General features: G+C 41.5%; 1 protein-coding gene across 1 annotated transcript in view; it reads right to left on the bottom strand.

The window, feature by feature from the left end:
* The window catches only part of galnt14 (UDP-N-acetyl-alpha-D-galactosamine:polypeptide N-acetylgalactosaminyltransferase 14 (GalNAc-T14)), a 176,763-nt gene that overhangs the window by 126,844 nt on the left and 22,713 nt on the right, over positions 1 to 27,206 (bottom strand). Inside the window, exon 2 of the mRNA XM_084560805.1 lies at positions 10,115 to 10,284. Coding sequence (XP_084416931.1) covers positions 10,115 to 10,284 — 170 coding nt within the window. The remainder of the gene's footprint in view (positions 1 to 10,114; positions 10,285 to 27,206) is intronic.

Genomic DNA, 27,206 nt, shown 5'->3' on the forward strand with positions numbered 1-27,206 from the left:
CAAGTCGTGATTCATGGAAATATGACTAAATGGTTGACTGAGTGTGAAAGGACACTGACAAACACACACAGAGGGAGGGGGGGTTAGTGAATGACTGCATGATCTAGTTAGTGATAAGTGTTCAAGGATCACTGGGTCAAAATGCAATCAACTCATTAGAAGCCGACTGAGTGGACTGAGGGTTTATTTTTCCCCCCTACAGCTCTTCATCTTGGAGAGGCGACAACAAAACACTGGAGCGTTATCACATCTCCGAACTAGTGTTGTTTTTGGCGGCCTGTTTTAATTTTAGTTTTAGTCTAGTCTTTGTGTCAAGCTGTCATTTTAGTTTTTATTAGTTTTAGTCATGTTCATACTCTTTTTAGTCTAGTCAAGTTTCAGTCAACTAAAAGTCTGAGCATTTTAGTCTTATTTTAGTCAGAATTATCCATGACTATTTTCGTCTAGTTTTAGTCGACGAAAACCGATGACATTTTCGTCTAGTCTTAGTCAACGAAAACTGATGACATTTAGTCTAGTTTTAGTCAATGAAAATTGTATTTTAGTCTCTTTTTAGTAATGCAATTCTATTCAACCCAGTCAATACAGTATAAGTAGCCTACCTTGTAGTATAGACAAAACCAAAATTTTCTTTTAGCCAAACCTATTTCAAACAAGGTTCTTATTATATTATTGTTACCTTATAGACTCAAGAATACATCCATTCCAGACACGGAAGACGCTGATTTGAATTTACAACATATTTATTTTACTATTTGCCGCACTTCTCCCTATCTTTCACCACAAGACATTCGGTTTTATTTTCCACTTCGGTGTATTTAAAGTTTTTCCAAATGTCTTCTCTTCTTCTTCTACCAAAGACCCCCGGCTGGCCCGCCATCGTTCCCTTTCTCTTTCACGCTACTCAGTAGCCTACTCACAGTTCTCTCGCTCCTCAGTACTCACGCAGAGTCGCAGACTCACTGGAGCAGCTGCATCTTGAGCATCTTCTAAATAATGCCGCGAGTGGAGCTTGAGGAAGTGACGTCGCCTGCGAGAGAAACGGGCTCTCTGGACACAGGAAACAGAAAAACTACAAAATAATAATAATAACGCGACTAAACAAGACAAAATGACGTTGTAACATTTCGTCTCGTCTCGTTTTGGTCAACGAAAATGGAGAGACATTTTAGCATAGTTTTTATTTTGTAAACCACATTTAGTCTCGTTTTTATTCGTCAACAATATTGCATTATACATTTAATTATAGTCATCGTCGCATGACCAGCATTTACGTTACGTCTCGTCTCGTTTTAGTCACGTGATAAAGGTTCGTTGACGACAATATTTAGTCATAGTTTTCGTTGACGAAAGCAACACTACTCCGAACCTCGCAAAACAAAGGAAATGACAAATGTGTGCACGGCTGGTGTGTTGTGCTTCAGAGGAGAGAGGGGATGGTAATTTTGCACCGTTATAATGTCACAGATTCAGAGAGGTGACATTTCTTTCATGTGGAGGCCCGTTAAAATCCCACTTCCTCACTGAAGAGACGACGACGCAGCAATGTGGTGACAAAAGACCATGAAATGTTAATGAACGGTGGGCGAAAACACCTGAACTTAACTTTGAGGTGACGCAACTGCAGCAATGAGCTATGAGAAGAAATATTACGCCAACACTGAGTTCCCTTACATCCATTTACCATAAGGAAACATGGTTCCTTCCACTTCAACCAACCAAAAATGGACAATCTGCTCATCAGTTCGGTTTCCAAAAAACTCAAAACTGTAGAATTGTACTCACAACTAAAAGTCCAATATCTTGGTTGGCTAACAATGGATGGTTAAGGTTAGGATCTGACAGGAAATGACACCGGTTCTCAAACCGAGAGCAATGACACCCAGGATTGCTAGTTCTTGGTGATCCATAATGTTTTCTAGGCCTATCTATAAACAAACTAGGCATACAGAACATAAAAACACCAGTTTTTATGTTCTGCTTGTTCTCTCTGAAACCCAAGGGGTCACTATAGGAAAGAAAAAGCCTGGAACGTCCACTACTAACCAACTGTCTGCACAGTAAACTCATGCCTGGACAATCGTTGACGAGCAAAACGCCTAATCCCAATTTTGAGGTGATGCAACTGCAGCAACGATCAATAAGAAGAAATGATACGCCAACACTGAGTTCCCCTACATCCATTTACCACGAGGAAATACAATGACGGACTTTGGTTCATACGGCTTCAACCAGCTGAAAATGGACGAGTTGCTCATCAGTTGAGTTTCCAACAAACCTGAAACTGAAGAACTACACTTGCAACTTGTACAAGGAAAATAATTGAAAATGTGACACTTTATATCACAGCTAGATATTAGCTATCTTGAGGTATATGATGTGGGTTGCCAACAATGGATGTTTGATGGATCTAACTAGGAAATTACACAGCTTCTCAAACAGAAAGTGGGGTAACCTAGGAAAGTAGAATCTGACACGTCCACTATGAACCAAACTGCCAGCTTCAAAGGCACCGAAGACAAGTACATTGTTTTATACGAGACAACTCCTTCTGGTGTCTGGAGCTGTAGCTACATCCACATTTTAGTTTTTTTATTTGCAGATCTGAGCACATTACAGAAGCTTGAAGCTGAGTGATTTGTGGTAAATAGCACCAATCTGATCTAAAGCATCAGAATAAAAATGAGAAGAATAAAAAGAATAAAAATGCAGCTATGTAAAAATATAATCGGTTCATTAGAGGAAAATACAATTCACCAAATGTGATTTGACAAAAATGAGCAACAAGCGAACATAAACAGCTGCTGAGCTAAAAGCTGACGGCAATCCACTGACTGTCAGTATTTATTTAAATAGACTAAATGGAGTGAATATTTGTACTTTAGCGATAATGAGAGAAGGTACAAGGAACACAAAGGTGGTTCTTCTCGGCCATGGCACCTCCCCAAAAGTTCCCTCTGGTTTATTTCTCAACATTTCTTTTAGTGGTTGCAGTAGGACGTGCTTCCTCCCTGCTCTGTTTCAGCCCATTGTCTCCATGCTTGGATCTAATCCCTGCAGCGTAGCGGCGGTGGGGCTTATAGACTGTCTGTCGGAGAGCAGACGGAGGGAGGTTCCCCTGTTCACCGAGATAATAGCAGAGCACCGAAATGAAGTGGTTTATACGCAAACACACAAACACACAAACACAGCCTCTCCAGCTCTGCATGTGGCAATTATCTCTCCTCTCAGCAGCTCGTGGCATCTCCCCCATCTCCCATCCTCTCCTCCACCTAATCTCCTCTTGACTCTTCTTCCTCCTCTTTCTCCTAACACCTCCTCTCTCTCTCTCTATCTCTTCATCATTTCCTAAGCCGTTTGTAGCTCTCCTCTCATCCTTCTTTTCTTCCTCTTTCAAACTTGAGATAGTGACAGAATAAACTCCTCTCTGATTCCTGTTTCCACTCATCACTGATTCTGATGCAACTCACAGACACCTGCAACACAACTAACGACACACTGAGGATCAGTGTCATCCAAGCAGGTACAAAGGTAAAGAATAAAAACATCTCAACTGAGGACACATCGTGGCTTGGAGTTGCCTGTCGTAGTTTCTTGATTTACGTCATCTTCTTTTCCTGTTCTGTTCAGAGGGGTCGCCACCGTGAATCATCTGCTTCCATCTCATCCTATCCTCTGTGTCCTCTTCATGTCCTCCTCACTATGTCCTCAGACCTTCTCTTTGGTCTTCCATCTACACGTCCTGCCTCTAACCAGCTCCAACCTCAGCATCTGTCCACCAATATATTCTCTCTCCTCGGAGCATGTCCAAACCATCTCAACCTGGACTCTATGATCCTGTCCATCCTGGTCACGACATCTTCGGCTCTTCCTCTTGTTGTCTTTTCCTCAAAGCCGCCGTCTCTAAACCAGACAACATTGCTGGTCTCACCATCATCCTGGAAACCTTTCCTTTCATTCCTGCTGCTACTCTTCTATCACACCTTTCTTCAACCATTGCATCCTACCTGTTCAGATCTTTCCAACCTCCCTGTTGCTCTGGACCACTGATACATTTGTGATAAAGTGACCATCTGAACTAATTATATTCTCATGTGTCACATCGTTCTGATCAGTTTCCAACTTTACTACTTACATGGACGCAAGTGTTAACATGCTCCAAAGAGGCCAGCCCGTTGAAAATATAAGACAAGAAGACTGAACTGATCCAATAGACGATGGTGACCAGGATGGAGCCACATATTCAACATCGCTGCCAGCATGGATTTGAGCTTTGTCCGGCTTTCCAAACACTTCTTAGAACTGGTCGTTTTGCTACCTCCATGTTTCTGTGCCTCCTGAAAACCCACGTCCTCCGATGTGAGTGTAGCAGGTAATGTTGGACCCAAATGCAAGACACAGTCAAGAAAAGCAGGATGAACAACTGAAGGTCAGTTTGACAAAAGACAAACAAAGAAGGGCAGTGACCAGAGGCAAGGCAAGTCCAAAACACAGATTCAAACAAAAAGGGAAACAAGGTAATCCTGAAACAGAAGCGAAAACCAAGACGCACTGAATCTAGGACAACACGTAGGTAACACAACAGACAACTTGACAAATGACAAAGGGAAAGACAGGGCTATTTATATAGAGAGAGAGACAAGGGATGTGGGTTAAAGAGACATGGGAAACTAATGAGGATGCAAGAACAATTGGGAAAACACTAAGGGGGTAAAACCAGTGAACAAGACTCTCTTAGAACGTACATGGAACCCAAAATAAATGAAAGTCCAAAACTCAAAAAAAATAAATAAATACAAAGAAAAAACAAACTTGAGCACCGTTGCCTGATGTTTTTACACCACGTGGCTTTACTCCAACCAGAGAGAAACCATCAGAGCAGATTGTACAGATTATCAAAGGCTTACACCACCAACCTCTCAGTCTGATTGAAATGTCCTTCTGATCAGTCCAGATTGTTCTGATTGTGCCTAAAACTATTCAGGATTTTTCATGCGAATATAGGGCACAGAAAACTCTATGAATGCACAAAGTCAAGTCATCTAATTACACCAAGACTTTCTCATTTTTTTGTCTAGTTTAATTTTAGGGAATGTAAAGATTAATTACATGGAAACACACTTACACCTGCACCTGCATCACCCCCAGTGTCTTCCTGTCCAGGGTCACTTGATTTCCAGATTTCTTGCAGCCTGCAGGACATAGTGGAGTCCAACCGGCACCTCTCTGGGTCAGAAGCTTGTGCCTCTAATCTTCAGGTTATCGCTGCCCCACTGGGAAAATAACAGAGCCGGAGCCTCTTCTCTAAACCTGCTGTGCTTTGTCTCTACCAGAGCTTTGCTTTGTGAGAGTGTTCATCTGAAAGTTTCTCCTCTTTATATTTAGGGTTTTTTTTAATGGCTCATTAGTGAGGAGCTTCTGCGGCATGCTACCAAAGCTCTCACCTTTGGACTTTCTGAAAATATAAGCACTTCTCAACAAGAAACGCTTGGTCCTGAAACTTTACCGTCACAGTGGTGCAGAACATGTTGGCGTTGGCAGGGAGTCAAACTGTGATCACGGGAGGCACAAAAAGCATCCAACCGCAAGACTTTCTTGTCTTATCGTTTTTGTTTTTCCGACCGTTTCTTCCTACAAATCTTCCAGTCACACCACCTTCACTCTGAGCCCAAGCTGGCCAAAGAGTAGGAAGCGCCTCAGCGAGTCTCCAGCAGGAACGAAGGAGTTTCTAAGAATACAAAACCTCCAGTCAAGGATTTTACTGCAGTTTTTTTCTCAATTCTCAAACAGAGCAAGGGGGGAGGGCGGGAGGGGGTGCTATCATTATACCCCTGCCAAGTTCCTCCTGAGATCTACAGCTGCACGCTAACTGAGTTAACAGATAATCACAAACCGCCCTCACACACACACACTTCACCGCTGTCCCATACGAGATAAATGAGCACTATCACCCCCCCTCCCTCCTCCCACCTCCCTGCTAACAGATTAATGTGTAAGAGTATCCCTGGTCTCCCCTCCTACACACCCTTCTTCTCACTTTCTCTCTCAACCACACACACTTCTCAGTCGCCTTATGTCAGCTCGACAGTGAGTTTCCCTCCTCCGGCGGCACAGCAGATGATGCAGGCAATCGGCCCAATGTGCACTTGCGCACATTAGCGCACACATATGGACGTGCAGAAACACTCGCATTTGCACACACATGCACGTACTGTACACGCAGCAGAAAGCAGCTATGACCGAGTCGGGCCGTCATCCGTTTTATCGTCCGCGGGATACGCGTTGAGGCATCGTGGATGGATTTGAGTTTCCTGTGTGAGGCCGTAACCCGCCACGCTCACCGACACCGGCCACAGCTGCAGCAGCAAACCATCCAGGACAGATTTAGTCATGGGGGCAGTAACCGCCAGAACAAACAGTCGCCCCAATTAACACCGACATACAGCGTCCTATCAGAGAGCTGGGTCACAGGGGTGTCGAACTCGTTTTAGTTCAATGATCTATAAATAATGACAGCTCCTAAATTCTTTTAGTTGTTTTGGTGCAAAGAAGAACAACATGCGTTATGGCAAGGTTAATATTTTATGAACAATCTGACAGTTCTCAAGAAAAATAAGTGCAATTTCTCGGCGCATTGCTGTCTGCTGTATAGTTCTGATCATTGTGTCCTGTCTGCTGCTCTTATTAAAACAGTGGACAGTATATTTTACTGAAAATTTGCAGTTTAAGTCTTTGCAAATTCTTTCGCTTTAATCACACCGTGAGTCAAAACAGGACAATGGATGATCCAAGATGGATTTGTTTGCCTTGTTTCCTCAAAAATAAACTTCTCAAACCTTGAAGAATTTGTCAAATATTAGAGGTTAAACTAATACCAACATCAGTATCTGTGGCTCAGCTTCAGCATCTGTTCTTCTTCCAGGAGGAACCACAGTGATTGGTTCTCGGAGGAACTACAAGATGTTTCAACTTGGATTCAACTGTGGGAACCCTGGGGCGTTGGTCTAGCCATCAATCAAAATCCATTTGTCTCCAGACGATACTTCTAACACGGCATTGGCAGCGTTTTTCTCGACTGGGGAAGAAGCAGCTCTGTGGAGACAGTTAGTGGCTGCAGCTGCATCAGCCTTGCGAGAGGATACCACTTGAGGAAACTGTCTAGAAACTTAGCTGCCACACAAGCTGTGTCTGTGCGCTGAAGAACGTCTTCAAGATCTCAAATATAAACGTGAGAAGACCAACACGACAGACGACCAGCTACAGATTACAGCTTCTCAAAACATCTGTTGGCGTAGCTTCTTGTTGCCCAAATGCAGAGTGGATCAGTTTATATGATTTTCTTCTGTGTTCTAGTTGAGGAAGTGTCGTTTCTTTACTTTTTGGACGCAGAGTAGACAGGTTTGGAAATGTGTGATGCAGTGAAATAACTTTAATTTACTACAACTACCATTTACACTTATTGGATATGTCTATTCTATTCAATTAGTTCTTGCACATACAGCTTAAGTGATCCAACCAAGCAGAGAGATGAAATGTTAGGACACTCTGCATGTGTGCAGTATGTATAGTTCCAGAATCAATGGACTGACGCCAAGACAGCTCAGTCTTCTCAGAAGGTGAAGCCGCTGTGAACGTTTCTCAAAAACAAAGTCCAGAACTGTGCCAAGGTGTTTAAAAGTTTCCACCGTTTCAGCAAGTTGACCATCAAGTGAAACCGGCTCTACTGTCTGTGAAGGTTCTCAGTCATCCAGGTCATGGTATATCCAAAAAAGGTTCAATAAAAGGCAACTGGACTTGTAGAGTCTGAGGTTTAGCTCAGACTTCCCACTGGTCCCCTAGAACTGAAGAAGCTACTCGGATGAGTGGTGAAACGTCTTCTCAAAAAACTCCACAAGTCCAGTTGCCTTTTATTGAACCTTTTTCGTATAAACCGGCTCTACTGTCAGATCTCGTTTTGTGCAGATAACCAACTCCTTTGTTTCTGAAACACTGATTTCCAGCTGGCCATCTAAGCACCACGCTTCAAAAGACTTAATGTGAGTGAGACGGGAGGTCTCACCAGAAGAGTCTGCTCTTTGAAACAAGCCGACTGAGGCCATGTCATCTGCATATTTAAACAGTTTGAAGCTATAATCATTAAGTGTGAATTCAATTGTAAATAAGGGAAAAAAGCAAAGGTGAAAGAACGCTACCTTGTGGGCAGCCTGAGCTCATGACAGCCACTCTTTCAGGAGAGGCTGTCATATTACTACTCGAAAAAAAAAAGAAAATTGCCGTAAGCATTAATGTTTTATTCATAAACAGGATGCAATTTCGTTTCAGAACATCTTAAGAAAGAAAACCAGCTCTTTCCAAACTGAGGCGATGCAGGAAGACGACAGATCAAGAAACTGAAAACCACATCCAGACCACGACCAGAAACACTACGGTGATGTAATCAAGTGAAAAACTGCAAATGTCAAAGATGTTATCCTGTAAACAAATAAGTGCCTCTGTTGCTGAAATAATAATGGAAACAGTAGCTCAGCAAAAAAAAAAAAAAGGGTGTGTTTCCCACATGATCTGGACCACTATGAGTTTTTCCACAAGCGGCTGCAAGTTTTTATCAGCTGAAATATATAAGTACGCTGCTGCCGCTGCCGCTGCCGCTGTCAAAGTACCAAGCTCCTTATCTTCCTGCTGAGCGTCTTTCTAACAGACGAGGACAGCGCGCCTCTAAGAGGATTTCTATTTTGGTTTAATTTAATTTCTTAGCGGACGGACAGACGGATTGTAATTTCCCAATGAATAAAAAAAGAAAAAAAGTGTAATCTAAATTTGTTTTAGTGCAGATGGGGAATTAAATCTGAGCTTCAGGAGCTGCTGCCGTGGTACTGTTTGACCATGTGTGTGTATTTGTGTACATACCTGTAATAGTGAGAGCTGAGCTGTAGTGTCTGTAATGTGTGTTTTGTTTTTATGGCTTTGTTGAAGCATGCAGACCGACTGGAGTCCACTGATAAACGCTCTCTTTTGTTTTATGCAGGACACTTATGACAGATTGGAGATTGTTTAAAACATTCCCGCAGAGGTTGCATGCTTGTGTACCATGTCATCAGCTGTCAGCTCCTTCAAATATCTTGGACTTTGGCTTGACCCTGAACTTTCATTCAAACATCATATTGACTCTGTTGTTAAGAGAATTTTTGGATGTCTCAGTCAACTGTATCGCTCTATTAAGTGTTTTACTTTTGATGTTATGAAGAGATTAATCACCCAACTTATTGACAGTTATTTGACAGTTATCTTAAACCTCTCAATATTGTTTACAATTCCCTATGCAGATTTATTTTGAGGTGTTCATTTAAAACTCATCACTGTTTCATGTATGAATCACTTAACTGGCTGCATCTTAATAACAGAAGACAATTTCACTGGGTTTTGTTCATCTTCAAGTGCATTCACTCTCACTGTCCCACCTATTTAAGTGAACTTCTTGTTCCATTTAGTTCCTCTTATTCACTTAGACATATGCAGTACCCCTTCTTTTTTGTTCCCAGAATTTTCAAAGAAATTGGTCGCAGGTCCTTCCAATATAAAGCTCCATCTGATTGGAATAATCTCCCCCCTCATTTGAGATCCATTACCTCCATTCACTACTTTAGGTCATCTTTACTTTCTTTTCTCAAAACAACCTGTTCATGTTTTTCATTTGAGCACATTTTCTTTTTTTTTTTTTTTAATTTAGTATATTATTTACTTATTTATTTATTTTTAATTATTTTTCTTTACTGTCTGTTTGTGGTATTGTTTTATATGTCTGTATCTATGCTTTTGTGTGTTACTTGTGTACTTAAGACCCCCTCGAAAATGAGATGCTACATCTCAAGGGGCTATCCCTCAATAAATTCAATCAATCACCAGTCTCTATAACTATTGTCTGTAGTGGTCAGAAGAAGAAAAAGCAGAGAACCAGTGGCAGGTTCATGGACTATCAAGGCACAATGATGAAGCATCAACACAGTGAGCCACTTGTTTTATATAAGGCTGTGAAGCTGCAGATCACCCAGGGTGTCCACGCTGACCTTCCGTCCACCAGTAAAAGCTCAGACAGCGTCCCTCAGCGTGTCAGTACCTGTAGTGCCGGGTGTCTCTCAGGGCTCGGTTGCTGGGGATGCGTTCGCTCTCCCTCTGGTTGAAGGCGTACAGGGTGTAGGGGTCGTCGCCGGGCTTCCAGCGCCGAGCGTTCAGGTAGCTCCGCTCGTCGAAGCCCTCCAGCATGTCCTCCCACTCCGCATCAGAAATCTGAATAAAACAAGCGTATACATTAGATTACACTTCGCATTACATAGAGATGTTCAGTTTAGAGTCAAAGGATGGAAGTCACCGTATCTGGGAATGTTTAGGAGCTATATCTCTATTCCTATGAGTCAGTTTAGGCTGATTATGATGCACCAAGGTTCTTTAAACTCATCATAATACTCATCATCCTGTTTGTCCAGAGCGTCTCCACCAAAGTCTCCATCAGTTCAACGAAAACCAGCGTCTACATCTTGATATAATTACACAAAATCTGTTGTAATATTAAAGTGTTTTTGCATCTAGAAGCCGCCGTGAAGGTGTCACGTTCTTAATCACAATATATCCCATATTATTTTTAGTTTCCTCTTATCTCCTTATATTTTTTTTTACACCGACCAGCCATAACATTATGACCACAGACAGGTGAAGTAAATAACATTTACCTCTGAAAAAGTCAGAGCATCACCACCGACAAACCGCACAACACTGGTTTCTATTCCCTTGAAGAGCTGCACAAAATCTTTGACACTTAATGATGCAAATACACCAATCAGCCACAACATTATGACCACTGAGAGAAGTGAATAACATTTAAACCATTTTGTGACAGTTCAATGTTCTGCTGGGAAACTTCTGGACCTGGCATTCATTGGTGTGGATGTTACTTAGACATGTAGCACCCACCTAGACCAGACCAGGCACCCCCACCCCATAGCAATGACACTCCTTGATGGCAGCAGCCATCCCCAGCAGGATGCAGCCACAAAAACACTTTAGGAACAACTAAAATCTGACTGATCTGACTACCACTGAAATAAACTAGAGACCAGACATCAGAGTCGACCCTGGAAACCACCTTTAATGGATCTGATGCAACCACAAGACCATTTTCAGTTCCTTAGGAGACTATGGTGGACCGTCCTAGACGAGGCAATTAATAGGAAGCACCCAAAATACACCACAAGGTCAAAGGTTGACTAACATTGAGCATCTTGTGACAATTCAATGTTCTGCTGGGAAACTTTTGGACCTGGCATTCATTGGTTTAGGAACAACTAAAAAACAAACAAACATGAAGAACAGCACAAGGTGTTGACCTGGCCTCCAAATTCACTAGATCCCAAACTGATCAAGTATCTGTGGGATGATCCACAGAGGCCCCTCTCCTCAAAGATCCCCCCCCCCCCCACACACACACACACACACACAAACAACATCCTGTTTCCAGACACCACAGGACACCCTCAGAAGGCCCGTGTCCATTCTCTGATGAGTCACAACTGTTTTGGAGGCTCTAGGGAGACACCAGTAGCAGGTTTTGTTGACTGACATTTAGTTTGTATCCGCCACCAGACTGGATGACAAACAGTTGAGAGATTTAGTCATAAATGTCACATTGTGAGTGTCGGATTGTGTGTTTGTGTGTGTCGATAGTGTCGTCCACAGCTTGGCGCTTCTTAAAAGCCTCTGAAGAGCTCTTAGAGGTCATTTAACTTAAAGAAGATTCAGAGAGGGTTGTACTCGCTGCTCTTTGGTGTTTAACAGGATGAATGCTGGACTTCATCCTCTTTGTTTTGTGACTAAACCGAACACGCCGCGCCTCAGCAGCTTTTCTCGCGCTGAGCCGAGCTCCACCAGAGGCTTAACATCGCTTCAGAGTCCAAAGTGTTTATATTCCGTTCATGTAATTCTGAATAAACGCATTTATTTATTTATCCGTTTGTGTTTGCGGAGAGGCACAGAAACAAATCCTCAACGGTATCTGAAATCTCTGAAGTCCATTTTAGGGGTTTCTCGTGTTATCAGGTGGAATATGTGGACTGGTCCTGTGTATTTATTTAGTGTGACGGCTGGTTGGTTGGTTGGCTGGTGTCCAGAGTTTACATGTTTATCTATCAGCTGTTTTTAAGAAGAGATTCAAAAGGCAGATGCTAATCACGACGCTAATCTGTTTTTCTTTCACCCTTGTTTTCTTCCATTTTCTCCTTTTCCCTCCGTCTCCTTCCATTCCTCTTTCCTTTCCTCTCTTCACCTCCCTTCCTGTCTGCAACAACCATGTTTCCATCACTCTTCTCATTTCTTTATTCCACCCTCTTCCTGTCCTCCGTCTTCTCCTCTCCACCTTCATATTTCTATTTCCTTTCTCTTTTTTCATCTCTTCTTCCGTCTCCCTTAGCCTTCCTCTCTCCTTTAGTTTATTTTCATCCCTTCCTCCTTCCATTCTCTCAAATCGTTATGTCGTATAGTCTTCCTCATTTATGTCCTCTCACTTTCCATTTCATCCTCACTCTTCTTCCTCTCTCTCATCCTCTATTTCCTTTGTCTCTTTTTCTCTCCTCTCCATCTCATCTGTTCCTTATCTGTCTCCATTTGTTGACGTCTCTCCTGCGTTCTTCCTCTTTTTATTCACTTGTTTTCCATCTTTTTCCATTCCCCCTTCCTGTCTGCATCAACCATGTTTCCATCACTTTCTCTCTTCACCTCTTTATTCCTCTCTTCCATCGTCTCCTCTCTACTTTCATATCTCTATATCCTCTCATTTCCCTTGTTTTTGTCTTCTTCCCCTTCTCCCTTAGCCTCTCTCCTTCCTTTTCATCCCTTCCTCCTTACATTTTTATCTCAAACCGTTGTCGTCTAGTCTTCCTCATTTCCGTCCTCCGCCTTTTTTCCAACCCTCTTCGCTTTCCATTTCACTCCCACTCTTCATCTTCCTCCTCTTCTTCTTCTTCTTCTTGCAGTCGGAGCAGTAAATATCAGTCCTCCTTTGTCTTGTTTTTGCGGACGTGAAAAAACAGAAACTACCATCTCTGCAGGAAAAAAAAAAAAACCCTCTGTATTTTTTCCAGAAAATCAAAAAAAAGATATAAAATGTTAATGTGGCTCATAAATCCAGTTCAGCTCCAAAACAGCTGGTGGTAGAATAAAAAATAAAAATAATAAAAAAAAAAACAAGGTGGCAACGACTTTAAAATAAATAAATAAATAAATAAAAACAGCTAGAGTTGCAGTTTGTGTGTGTGGAGCTCTCCGGGTTTAAAAGAGAGTAGATATATCATTTATGAGAGAGGCTGAGGGAGTAAATGTGTTTGGAAGTGTGTGCTTCGGTGTGTATTTGTGTAACGCGTAAGAAAAAGAGAGCAAAGAGAGAGAGAGAGGGCGAGAGATAAAAAGTGTACATCATTATTCTCTGGCTCTCTCTCCTTTTCTTTTATTTTTTTTATTTTTGCCGCATCATAAACATAACACCGGAGCTTCAGCTAAAAACCCCGGGGGCCATATTTCTCCCCAACGACCACACACGGCGGCGCCTAGTGGAGACGAATGGGCACAGACGACACAGTCGCCGGGTCACGGCGCTGATGGCGTGTGTTACAGAACAACATTTACGGTGGAGCAGCTGTCTGGATGGAGGGATGCAAGGAAAACGACTGGCACTCCTCCTCCTCCTCTTCTTCTTCTTCTTCTTCTTCTCCTTCTTCTCATTATTCAGCCGTACGACTTGCTGATGCGACACATTGTCTAAATGGGGCCATTAGGGGGCTGGGAGTCAGACTGCGTTGGGAGTTTTTACCGTGGCGGCTCTGTAACAACGAAGCATGGAGAACGAGAGGGGAGGAGGAGGGAGAGAGGGAAGAGAAACGGGGAGGTAGAGGAAGTCAAGGAGAAACATGGAGGAAGAGAAGAAGAAGAGGAAGAAGAGATAAGGTCTGCAGGAAAAAAGAGAATAAGAGGGAATAGACAAATGAGGGAAAGGAGATATGAAAGAGAAGGATCAGGGGGAGGGGAAAAGAGACAAAAGGAAAATAAAGAAATGAAGAGAGACAAAGTGGTGGAAACTAGGTTGTGCAGAGAGGAAATGGGAGATAAAGAAAGTGAAGGAGAGAGGAAGGAAGACGTGGAGAGAGATAGAAACAGAGATATGAAGGTAGAGAGAAGAAGCAGGGGATGAGAAGAGATAAAGTGATGGAAACGTGGCTGATGCAGACAGGGAGGGAGGTGAAGAGGAATGGATGGAGGAAAAAAGGAGAGAAAATCTAAGAAAACAAGGGTGAAAGAAAGAAAAAGTAAAGCAGGAATAATGGAGAAAGAAAGAAATACGAGGGAAGAACGATGTCCCATATCTCCTGCCGTCTTTCTCTCTTTGAATACCACTGAAAGTTCAGGGTCACAGATACAGACGGAAGATGAAATAGAAAGAAAAGAGGAACAAAAGGAGAGGAAAAGGGGAGATTGAAGATGGAAAACAAGTGAGAGAGGAAAGAGAAACAAATGGAGACAGATAAGGAAGAGATGAGATGGAGAGGAGAGAAAAGAGAGAGCGAGGATGGGAGAGAGGAGGAAGAGTGAGGATGAAATGGAAAGCAAGGAGAAGAGGTTGAGGAAGAGGAAGAGGACGGAAAGGTAATTTGAGATTTGACAGAGAAATGGAAGGAGGAAGGGATGAAAAGAAGAATCAAAGAGTGAAGCAGAGAGGAAGAAATATGTGGATGAAGAGAGAGGATAAGGGAGAGAAGAGGAAGAAGAGATAAGAAGTGAGGTGAAAAGAGGAAAGAGAAGAGGAATAGAAGAGGCCAAAAGAGAAAAAGTCTGAAAACGAGGGTGAAAGAAAAAGAAGAGAGGAACGATGTACCTTATTCTCTACCGTCCTTCTCTCTTTGAGTAGTTCAGGGTCACAGCTACAGATGGAAGATGAAATGAAAAGAGGAACCAAAAGAAAAAGTGAAAAGGGAATAAAGAGAGGAGGAAAGGACACAAAAAGAGAGAGAGAGAGAAAGAGATTAAATACAGGATGGAAGAGAGGAAGAAGAGTGAGAATGAAAAATCATTTAGTAAAGAAGCAAATATGTGACGAGGAGGAGAAAGAAGGGAATAAATAAATGATAAGAAAACTGAAAGTAGACGAAGAAGGAGAAGAGGATTGAACAAGAACAAAGGTGGAGTTGTGATGAAGCTTCTCTGAGTTACACACAAACACACACCGACACACAAACACAGACACACAAACCCACGGCCTTCTTCTTGTCTCTAAGATTTGTTTGTGTCTCGCCTCGCTAGGAGCTCAGGAGTGGCTGCGTTCAAGGTCCTCCTGATTCTATCCTATTTACAAGAGACACACACACAGCTACACACACACACACACACACACAGCCTGTCTTCCTAATGCACCGTGGCATCCTCTCAATGCCTCTCACGGCCGCCTACATGAACACAGACATTCAATTAGCAAAACCTGAGGCGCACACACACACACACACACAAAAAAAGAAAAAACTGGACAAACAATGTGTGTATGTGTGTAGATGTGTGTGTGTGTACAGATGTGTGTGTGTCCTATTAATTCATCCAGACGAGACAGACATTTAGAATCATAATGAGAAAGCCGACGTCTCTGGGTGTCACGGTCACCGCATACTTGACGGCTCACCGTGGACCAAGACAAAGAGGGTAGAGGGTAACCAACGGTAACCTGTTACATTAAAGCTTTAATGGAGAATCAAGTTGTTGATCTGAATTCCTCTAAACGCTTTGAAAAGATCCAACACATCAGCACAACAAACTGATCTGACTTCCACTGAAATAAACTAGAGACCAGACATCAGAGTTGACCCTGGAAACCACCTTTAGTGGATCTGATGCAACCACAAGACCACTGTCAGTTCCTCAGGAGACTATGGTAGACCATCCTAGACGAGGCAATTAATAGGAAGCACCCAAAATACACCACAAGGTCAAAGGTTGAACAACACTGACCATCTTGTGACAATTCAACGTTGTGCTGGGAAACTTTTGGACCTGGCATTCATTGGTGTGGATGTTCCAAAAACGCTTAAGGAACAACTCAAAAACACCTGAAGAACAGCACAAGGTGTTGACCTGGCCTCCAGATTCACTCGATCCCAAACTGATCAAGTATCTGTGGGATGATCCACAGAGGCCCCTCCCCTCAAAGGCACAAAATAAGCGTCAAAACAAATGACTCGACCGTTTCCTACAAACGACAGATCTCCAAATCTCAGAGGTGATGAATGGTGTGGATGTTCCACTCCTACGTGAATCAACAATTCTCCAAGCTGCCTATGATTCTTCTTATATCATAACATTATCAGCCCCACCAAGGGCCGCCCCCAACTAACAACATCCTGTTACCAGACACCACAGGACACCCTCAGAAGGCCCATGTCCGATGAGTCACCACAAGGGAGACCTACACAATGATAGGAAGGTGGTCATAATGTTATGCCTGATTGGAGTATGTGTCATGAATGCAACGTTGGATCTACAGGAACTGACTCATTGTTGGATCCTCTAGTGGTCGTTTGTGGAACTGCAGTTTGTGTTATCACTTCTTTATTGTTGCTTAATTACTCCACTCTGGAGTTTGCAGCTCGGTTCAGACGAAACATGAAACAGTCTTTTGAACATGTTAAGATCAAACATCTAAACCTCATCTGTTGCAGATCCTCCATTAAACTTTTACTGATATTTGCATCAGCTCCAGCATCACTTCTCACCAGTAGCAGTTAATTACGATGCATTTTCCTATTAGCCAGTATTAGTATCAACCGTCTTAGTGTCGCTATTTGCCAGTGTCACCAGGTTGTCAGAGCGATTCACACAGAGGAAGCTAAAGAAGCCGAAAAAAATTAAAGAAGAGGAAGAAGAGGGGCGTCAGCCTCTGAAGACAGGACGGCTGCTAATGAGAACACTGCTCTTTGAAGATGTTACAGCCTCTCCACGGCAGAGACACTGATAGATACAGAGTGAGAACAGTGTAGGTTTAGAAAAACAGACGTTAAATAAAAAAACGGCTGCTCTTATTTTTGATAAACCACAAGCTCTCTCTCTCTCTCTCTACCCTGAGATGTGGCCCCAGTCACATGATGAATTACCCATTATGTCCGAGGCATAAATCATGTGAGTGTCTTCATTATCCCCCGTTCACGTGCACCGCATGAACACATGTGCACGGAAACACACACGTGTCAACCCCTCTATTATGCCATGATGTATCACCTTTGTAACGAGAAAGCAACAAAGCAACACAACAAGTGTGATGTCTCCATTATTAAATGTTTCTTCTTAAATTATTCATTTGCTTTTAGTGAAGGCAATTCACACCGAGAGTGCTGGCAGTTATCAGAGGCTTTATTACAGACCAGAGATGTTTCTTTGCCCCCGATCTGACGTTAAATGTCATAAAGTTGGTCTCCTGTAGCTTCCTAAAGTCTTTCCTTGTCTTCCTTGTCTTCTCCTAGAGTCAACTGAATTCAGTCCAATAAATCTTTCTGTCAAAGTTAATGTATTGTGGAGAGGGTAGCTGGTACCTTGTGTTCTCTACTCCAGAATTGTCTGGTCATCCAGCGCTGCCAGAAACTCCCTAACCCTCTCTGGAAGATATTTCTAGTTGACACTGTCTCCAGGACTATTACCACTGTTTTGGAGACTACTACCACCTCACCAACTATCCACACTGAGTCAAGTACTATCACCTCACCACACATCCCCACTGAATCAAGTAGTACCACCTCACGAAACATCTACGTTGAATGAAGCACTACTACCACACCAAACATCCTCATTGAATCAAGTACTATCACCTCTCCAAATATACGCATTGAATCAAGTACTACCACCTCACCAACCATCCCCACCAAGTCAAGTACTATCACCTCACCAAATATCCTCATTGAATCAAGTACTACCACCTCACCAACCATCCCCACCAAGTCAAGTACTATCACCTCACCAAATATCCTCATTGAATCAAGTACTACCACGTCACCAAACATCCACAGTGAATCAAGTACTACCACCTCACCAAATATCCTCATTGAATCAAGTACTACCACGTCACCAAACATCCACAGTGAATCAAGTACTACCACCTCACCACACATCCCCACTGAATCAAGTACCACCACCTCACCACACATCCCCACTGAATCAAGTACCATCACCTCACCAAATATACATATTGAATCAAGTACTACCACCTCACCACACATCCCCACTGAATCAAGTACCATCACCTCACCAAATATACATATTGAATGAAGTACTATCACCTCACCAAACATCCACGCTGAATCAAGTACTACCACCTCACCACACATCCACGTTGAATCAAGTACTATCACCTGACCAAACATCCACACTCAATCAAGTACTATCACCTCACCAAACATCCACACTCAATCAAGTAGTACCACCTCACCAAACATCCACATTGAATCAAGTACTATCACCTCACCAAACATCGACATTGAATCAAGTACTATCACCTCACCAAACATCCACACTCAATCAAGTACTACCACCTCACCAAACATCCACGTTGAATCAAGTACTATCACCTCACCAATCATCCACGTTGAATCAAGTACTACCACCTCACCAAACATCCTCATTGAATAAAGTACTACCACCTCACCACACATCCACGGTGAATCAAGTAGTACCACCTCACCAAACAACCACGTTGAATCAAGTACTACCACCTCACCAAACATCCTCATTGAATAAAGTACTACCACCTCACCACACATCCACGGTGAATCAAGTACTACCACCTCACCAAACAACCACGTTGAATCAAGTAGTACCACCTCACCAAACATCCAAATTGCACAATTTACAGCTGTCTGACTGACTGACTTCATTTTCCGGAGCATGGTTCTTCCACACAGCAGACATGTTTAGTCATGTGATTTTGGTTGCAGTTCACAGTTGCAGATTTTGGTTGGAAGAAGAACTTTATCTGTTTGTTTTTTTTTTTGGAAACTTTGACGTTAGCTAACGAAGAGAGAGAAGAAGTTTTGACGCTACAGGGACGTGGTTTTGGTTTATGGTAGACCTAAAATAAATAACTACAAACGAAAAGGCTTGCCTGAAGCTGATCTTGATCCAGTCATTTTAGAAATGCCTGCATTGACCCCAACACCAATTGGGACATCCTTTTATACAATAACTGAGAGCAATATCATCCTTTATCTCATATCATCATCACTCAGGTTGTAAAGGTGAAAAGGTTTTTGAAAGTTTTTTTTACTTTTGATTATTGTTTTCTTCCTTTTTCTGTTTCATATGTGGTTCTTCTTTCTTCCTTTACACTTCCTCTTTCATTTAATAACATTATTTTTTTGAATTATTTTTTTTTTTTTTTAAATTAAGCAGTAAGGAAAATAAAAACATGGATACAGAATACACTTTGGTGCTTTGGTCACGGGATAAGAGGCATAAAAATCAGCAACTGCAGAAATGACACAAACATATGAATATGGATTTTCAGCTGCAGATTAAACATTATGTTGCACAAGGCTTACGGTGAAATCTCTAATCAAAAGAAATCCTACAATAAACAACAGACGAGAGATAAGCATCCAGAAGACAGATTATAGAGGGTTAAGAAATAAGACAAACAAAGGAGGAGACAGAAAAAAAAAAGGTGGGATTAGTTACAGCTGCAGATAGGTCAGACGCTGCGCAAAAAAAAAAAAAAAAAAAAAGCATCTGAGACAAGACGCTGGTGTAGGACTCTAAATCACTCACAGCGAGACAGACCTCATTTACATAGACTTCTTCTAATCCTGTTATCTTTAAGTTTGCCAATTAGTTTTTGTGCCACAGCGAGGTATCAAAGTCGTCTTATCTGCGGGTCACGACAAACCGTCTTGTTATCCCATGAAACTGTTTTGTAAGATTGTGACTTGGGAATCTTCAGATCGACTTCAGAGTGGCTCAGTTGCGTCGCCTTTCAAAACTCTGGCTCGCCGAGGAGAAATCCAAGCGGTGGAAACGATTGATCAGCTCCTCACGTTCTGCTTTAATCAGAGTGGAGGAGGCAGCTTCTATTTTAGATAAAACTCAGAAGTTCAACTGACGGGTTGGAGATTTTTCCAAGATTATTAAACCTTGATCTTGAGAGAGAGAGACGTTTGGTATCTATCGGTAATCATAATTAATTTGTGATGTATGCAAGAGCAAGTAAGAAGCAACGGTAGACATGTCTAAAAGTAGAAATTCAATAATCGGCTCAGCTTCTTTTTTTGGTAAACTTTTAAATCAGTTTTTAGCAAAAACCAAACATATCAACAGGGTTTCCTATCATCCAGTATGTTTAATATGTAGAAAACATTTTCCGATGTAATTAAAATAAATCACTATGGTTTCCTGCTGAATTCAGCTACAGCATCCCAAAATAAGATAAAAGTTCTTTAATGATTATCTTTCCGTTTGTTCAACAAATAGAGCTGTGTTTACAAGAAAATGATTAATTCTCCCGAATAAACAAATACACAAGTCCAATATTTCTCTTTCATTTGTCTGGTTGGATTCTCTATGTCTAGTCTGAGGAGTGGAGCGATGATGTTCTGAGTCATTGTTATGCAGTAATGAAGACATGTTTTCAGTAATGGTGGAGGTCAATGGTGGTAATGGTAGTCGTATATAGTTTTGTTCATAATGCTGATATTCCCAACAGTCTCATCCTTGCATTACTTATTAGCTTGCTAAGTGCTTTGACTCAGACTCAGTTACCAATAGTTGTGTTCATGACCCACAAGGTCACTGGTTCCATTTGTAGACAGCGATAATAAACCGCCTCCGTTCTGTTGCTAGCCTACCGTATGCCAACTGCAAATGGGTTCATGTTTACAGAGCTCTTGAGAAACGTGAACGGTAGCATCTTGTGATATTAACGACCTTGTGAGTAGAAATCTCTGGTGAGGTCCAAGTTTGCGACGGAATGGAAACGCTGGAAGTGACTTTAAGATGCTGTAGATTGCTCATGTAGGGATTTCTTTGTAATCTTGTAAATATGTCTGAGGAAAATGTTGACATTCACATCATCCTTGTTGGCAGTTAGCCTTGTGGCTTCTAGACAGTATTTTCACGACTTGTGGGTTTATGTTACCACTAGAACCCGAAATCATGAGCTCAGAGGTTGCATTTGAAGACAACAGCGCTAAGCCCAACTTCTTTTGTTTTGCGGCTAGCTTCTGTTCAGTAGCCCGCTGATGCTTCTGGATCCTCTCCCTCTTTGCAACGTCTCTCTTGTTTTTTTTTTCTTAGTTCTCCAGCTTGATTCTGTCCCATGTGGAGCCGAATTATGTTAGAAATAACCGAAGCTAAAGCTGAGGAAGCTTTTCTATAGCCACACTCAACTCTTATTAAACTATGAGATTGGTAACACACCATTGGGATTTAATTATGGGGCGTGTTTCAACCATAGTGCTTCAACCAATCTGTTAACTGTTTGTCCTTTAAAGTTCATTTAACTGTCTTTTACAACAGATGTGATAGTGGAATCTCAACAGCTTATTTCTCCAAAAGCTAAGAAACTAATTTAACTCCACAGCGCTCAGGTGACGTGGTTGACTACATCACTGTTCTTTACCCACATAACGCAAATGAAACGATTCTGCCAACGACTCATTAATTTTCTGTAACTATGGGGTCACGGGGGCCAGAGAGAGACAAAGAGACAGACAAGCATGTCTTTGGATGGTGGGAGGAAGTTGAAGTACCCGGAGAGAACCCACGCAGACACAGGGAGAACATGCAAACTCCACACAGAAAGGATTAGAACCCAGAACCTTCTTGCTGTGAGGCATCAGTGCTAACCACCACACCACTGTGCCAACTTCTCAATTATTTGTGGGTGAAAGTTGTTTGTACTTGAGATCAAACACAGTACGTTTCAACTATTATTACCATAAAGTGACACAATTTTGAATCATTTCACATTTCTGTGATATTAAGTGGTGTAGTCGGTATTTCTTGGTGTAGTCTTGCATATTTTACATCAGTGTTTACATCATGTTGATGTCTCATTCCTCTTAATCTTTAACAGAAAACTGTCATGCAAACGTCTCTAAATGACTTTTGAATGTGATGTTTTCTGTCATGATGAAATAAATCCAGCCAGAAGCCACAATCAGTCCACTTCTTCTCCATCTTTTCCTTCTCCCCCCCCCTTTTTTTCATCCACCTCCTCTTTCTCCTTTCCCCTCTTTTCTTCTGACGTGTCCCGACTCCCCTCCTCGTTCCTCCTCTCCTTCGCCTTCATTTATTTTCGCCTCCTCCTCCTCCTCCTCTCCCGTGCTCCTGTGTGAAGTGGTTGCTGTTTGTTTGAAGTCGGGGCTTATTGAGCTCAGGTCTGGGGAGAGCGGCGCTACGTCAATACTACTACACACAAATACACACAAATACACAAACACCTTCCCCTCTTCTCCCTTCAACGCCGTCTCACCCACAAGAACAAGGGAGGACACACACACACACACATACACAACGCCGCTCAGTCATCAATTAAGGGTGTGTATAGATCTCCCCCTGCAGCAGCTCTGCTTGTTTGGTTTCTACATTGTTTTCTGTTCCAGCTCATACATCTCTGTCTATGACCCCAACACACACACACACACACACATATATATATATATATATATATATATATATATATATAAACCCAACCAGCTAAACACACACATATACTCGTGTAGCGCTACTCGATTAACAGGACATTTTCAGAAAATCTGAAACTTTATTTTGACTGCAGGAAAAAGTCCTATTTTTGTTTTTTATTTCTAAAGCTCCCACAAAAGTTCCCATGTCTGCAGTAATAATAACACAATCCTCAACCATTATTATTTTAGATAGATTCCACCTGCACACAGAATATAATTAATATTCACTGTTAATCTCAAACCAAAGCTGCTCATGTTTGGTCTGGATTCATTTGTCCAGCTGCAAAAATGAAACCTGTAAATTTTCTCATTCAGTAGTGTCCGTTTGTCACTAATTAAAAAAAAAAAAAAAACTATTTTAATTATTTTTTTACTTCAAATTATTAGACAGGGGAGAAACAGTCTCTCCATTCTAAGGGCACCTTAGGACAGGCCCATTTCAATTAGCGGCCCAGAAAGGACCCCCCTGAGTGGTCCAGCCTGGTGGTCTGGCCCCCCTGAGCTGAACCGAATTGAAGAAATGTGAAGGGCAACTCGTTTCACAAGATTTTCACAGACCGTGAAGGCAACACTCTGCGTTGTTTAGAAGCGTGGCCAGTGGAGGAGTAGAGCCAAGATAGCGAGTCTAAAATAGATCGAATGGACAATTTAACTGTACATTTAAAATATTTCACATTTGTTCATATGCAAATTTTTGTAAATTTTTTGCTGATAATATTTTACTTTGTTTTACTAGATTTTCACTTATATTTTATTTTATTAATTTTATTTTTTATTTTAATTTTATTTTTTTACTATTTTACACTTATTTTTTCTTGCTAAGTGCTTTGACTCAGACTCAGTCACCAATAGTTGTGTTCTTGACCCACAAGGTCACTGGTTCCATTTGTAGACAGTGATAATAAACCGCCTCCGTTCTGTTGCTAGCCTACCGTATGCCAACTGCAAATGGGGTCATGTTTACAGAGCTCTTGAGAAACGTGAACGGTGGCATCTTGTGATAACAACGACCTTGTGAGTAGAAATCTCTGGTGAGGTCTAAGTTCACGACAGAACGGAAACGCTGGAGGTGACGTGAAGATGCTGAAGATTGCTCATGTGGAGATTTCTTTGTAATTGAAGGGCAACTCGTTTCACAAGATTTCAGAAATTCCTACAGTGTTTTCAGACCCTGAAGGCAACACTCTGCGTTGTTTTGAAGCGTGGCTAGTGGAGGAGTAGAGCCAAGATACCGAGTCTAAAATAGATCGAACGGACAATTTAACCGTACATTTAAAAAATGTCTTGCACATTTATTCATATGCAATTTTTGTAAATTTCTTACACTTATATTTTATTTTTATTTTTTTATTGTATTTAATTATTTTTTATTTATTTATTTATTTTTTTAACTATTTTACACTTATTTTTCTTTTTACTTGTAGTTCTCAAGAGTGTTTTATTATGTGCAACTGAGCTACTGTGACCAAGCAATTTCCCTGGTTGACCAATAAAGTCTGTCCAAGTCTTAGTTTAAGGCTAAACTCAAAACCTACGTGTTTAATTTGCGTTGGGTTGGAGAGCTAAAACAATTTGATCCAATTTTAAATGCACTTTGTAATGTGCCATGTTCAGATATGACCAAAAACAAATGTTATTGCAACAACTGTGCACTTTGAGATATGCCTGGGTAAGACGTGACCAAAATGATTATTTACACAACTTCAGTTTCTTTTTTCCACTCTATTTATTTAAAATATTTCTACTACCTCAGGTGCTGTTCAATTACAGCTCTGTAAATGTGTTTTTATGCACGTTCTGATTCACCTTTGTCCTGCTGCACCTTCGTCCTGCTGCATATATTTAAAAGATAATCCCTTAATTTATCCTAAATGCTGACGTGTCATGTTTAAACCCTGAACTCCAGTCTTTTAGCACTGAAGAAGCTACTTGGGTGAAACATCTTCAAGAAACTCTACAAGTCCAGTTACCCTGAACACATTTATTACAGCGTATTGCCGTAGATGCTGCAAAGAAGAACCTAAAAACCCTAACATGCAGACTTTCTGTTATTCTGTTATTATTTGTACCTCATCTGCCTCATCTTCACCGATCTAGAGATGTCATTTAAATCAAACATAGACGCACTGAAAGGAAACACTCAGCTCCTGGAGAGTTTAGCTCTTGACAGCCCTGAGAATTATGTGCCGAAGCACCAGCACCACCAATAAGCATCCTCTAAAGAGCATGTACACACACATACTCATAGCGTAATCTCGTTAGCGCTGACACAAAACTCCCCATCTCCAATTAAATCTGGCGGCGCTGCAGTGAATCGTGGGAGCACATTTCCATCTCCGTGTCTAATTGTAGAATGAGATCACTGTGTTTTCTGTTAACAGCAGCAACAACAAAAGCAGAGGAATGGCTTCAGCACTGACCCGGAGTGTATTATGTGTAATCACATGAATGCCCACAGACAACACTGCATGCTCCAACCCTGTCATTTATAGCACTGTTTCCCATACACTGTTCATACTATGGCGGCCCACCAGGGTCTAATTTACTCCACCATGGTCTCAACGTTGTGCTTGCGTTGTTTTTCCTATTGCTCCTGAAAGTATCTCTCCCTCCTTCCATACCTTCCACACAGCGGTCGCTCACCTGTTCTGTTCTGAATTTAATCTAATGGAAAAAAACAGCTCAGACAAGTCACGTAGCATGAGAAGCTATTTGTGTTGTTCACTAAACAACTAAACTAAGATTGATGTTACCGCTAAAGGTTGTACCGACTACTCAACTTCACTGCTGTACCATGACGCTTTAACCCATTCAGACCGGATCACGCATCTGTGCGTAGTTACCATTAAGGCATTCATTTTGAGCGTTGTCGTCTTTTTCGAGGCACATGGCCAATTATATACACTGTGATTGGCTGAAATATTCTTGGGGTGAGTGACAGAGATGCTTAGGGATTTTTTTTAAACTCATGTGACTAATAAAACGCTTTGTGATTGGTCGAAATAAGCCTACACGTGAGTATGTTTTGGTCGAAAATTTTAAACACCGTGCTAGCGATCCGTCACGGCTGACTCAAGTGAAGGAAGTGATATTGACGAAGTAATTGAAAAAATAGATCTTTACTGATTTTCAAAATTTTAAAAATGTTTGTTTATTGCAAGTCAGTCAAGTTGAAAGCCAAAGAAGTAAGCTGTCAAATGCTTTTTATCTCATGTTTTTATCTGCTACAGAGCCTGAGAAATTAAGGTTTAAGTGTTGACATATTCTGAAAAACCTCAGGTTTTGAGAGGGGGTTTACAGAAGAGTATTTAGGCCTAAATGGGTTAAGCAGGAAGTTGACTAGTCACTGATCACGTGACAATAACAACATGGACGCCTCCTAGAAGACAGGTGAGGAGTCCAGTGGGTCGTTGCAGCAAACTAGCAGCGGTTCATCAACAGTGTGGAAATACTTCACTAAAGATGAAGCCCATACTACCGTGACATGTCAGTCCTGAAATACAACTAAAGGGCTAACGCTAACACTAGCAGAGGAACGGTCCAAATCCTCTGGACAGCAGTGAGCTAACAACTTCACCAAACGTCCTGTGGTAACAGAGAGAAGGAGGCTGCACATCAACTATTTGATAAAGTTATTAGACCTTTAGCTGCAGGACACGGAGAAGGCTTTGAAGAAATACCATACAGTATTGGTAAGCTCATGTGTTTATGTTCAGTTGTGTACTATTAGTTGACATTGTTGCTGTGGTTGTAGAGCGTGTTTTTTGTCCTTGATGTCAGTGAATGCAGCATGCGAGAGAATGAAGTTATGGTAGAGCTGAGAGTTTTAAGTGTCAGACTGACGGCGTTTATGGTGTTGACATAGTCTACAGCCAACAGTAAGCGTGTTCAAGTCTCAGTCACCTTGAAGAAAAGCCTCTGTAGCTTCTTTAGTGTGAGATGCTATGATATGTATTCAGGTCAAGAATATAGATTTCACTGCTACAAAGCATTACTTACTACTGTGTTTTTATGTGTGACGTTATCAACTAAAATTTCACCACATATTAGTCGACTTTAAAAAATCGGAAGTTGTTCAACCCCTAGTTACCACCACTTTTTAAAAGCCAATGTGTGTGCTTTTGATTTTTTTTAGACCATGGAGATTTACAATTATTTATAGAGAGTTGGTCAAAACCCGAATGAAACGACTCCAGACGTAATGTGAACTAGCTTAACTTTATAAGAGCTAGCTAGCAACGTTTGATTGAAAGTCAACAGTTTACTATAAATTAGATTTATTATTCACTGATACTTTATTTAATGTCACAGACATTTGTCCATATAAAGCTACGTCTCAACAGCTCATGTTTAGTATTCATGTAGATGAACTGATGAACTACACAGGCTGCAGCTATTTGTTGCTAAATCCAATATCCACGTTATTACGATAATTTAAAGATGGACTGATAGAAACTCATG

The sequence above is a fragment of the Chelon labrosus genome, assembly GCF_963514085.1.
Source record: "Chelon labrosus genome assembly, chromosome: 14".
NCBI classification, from domain to species: Eukaryota; Metazoa; Chordata; class Actinopteri; order Mugiliformes; family Mugilidae; genus Chelon; species Chelon labrosus.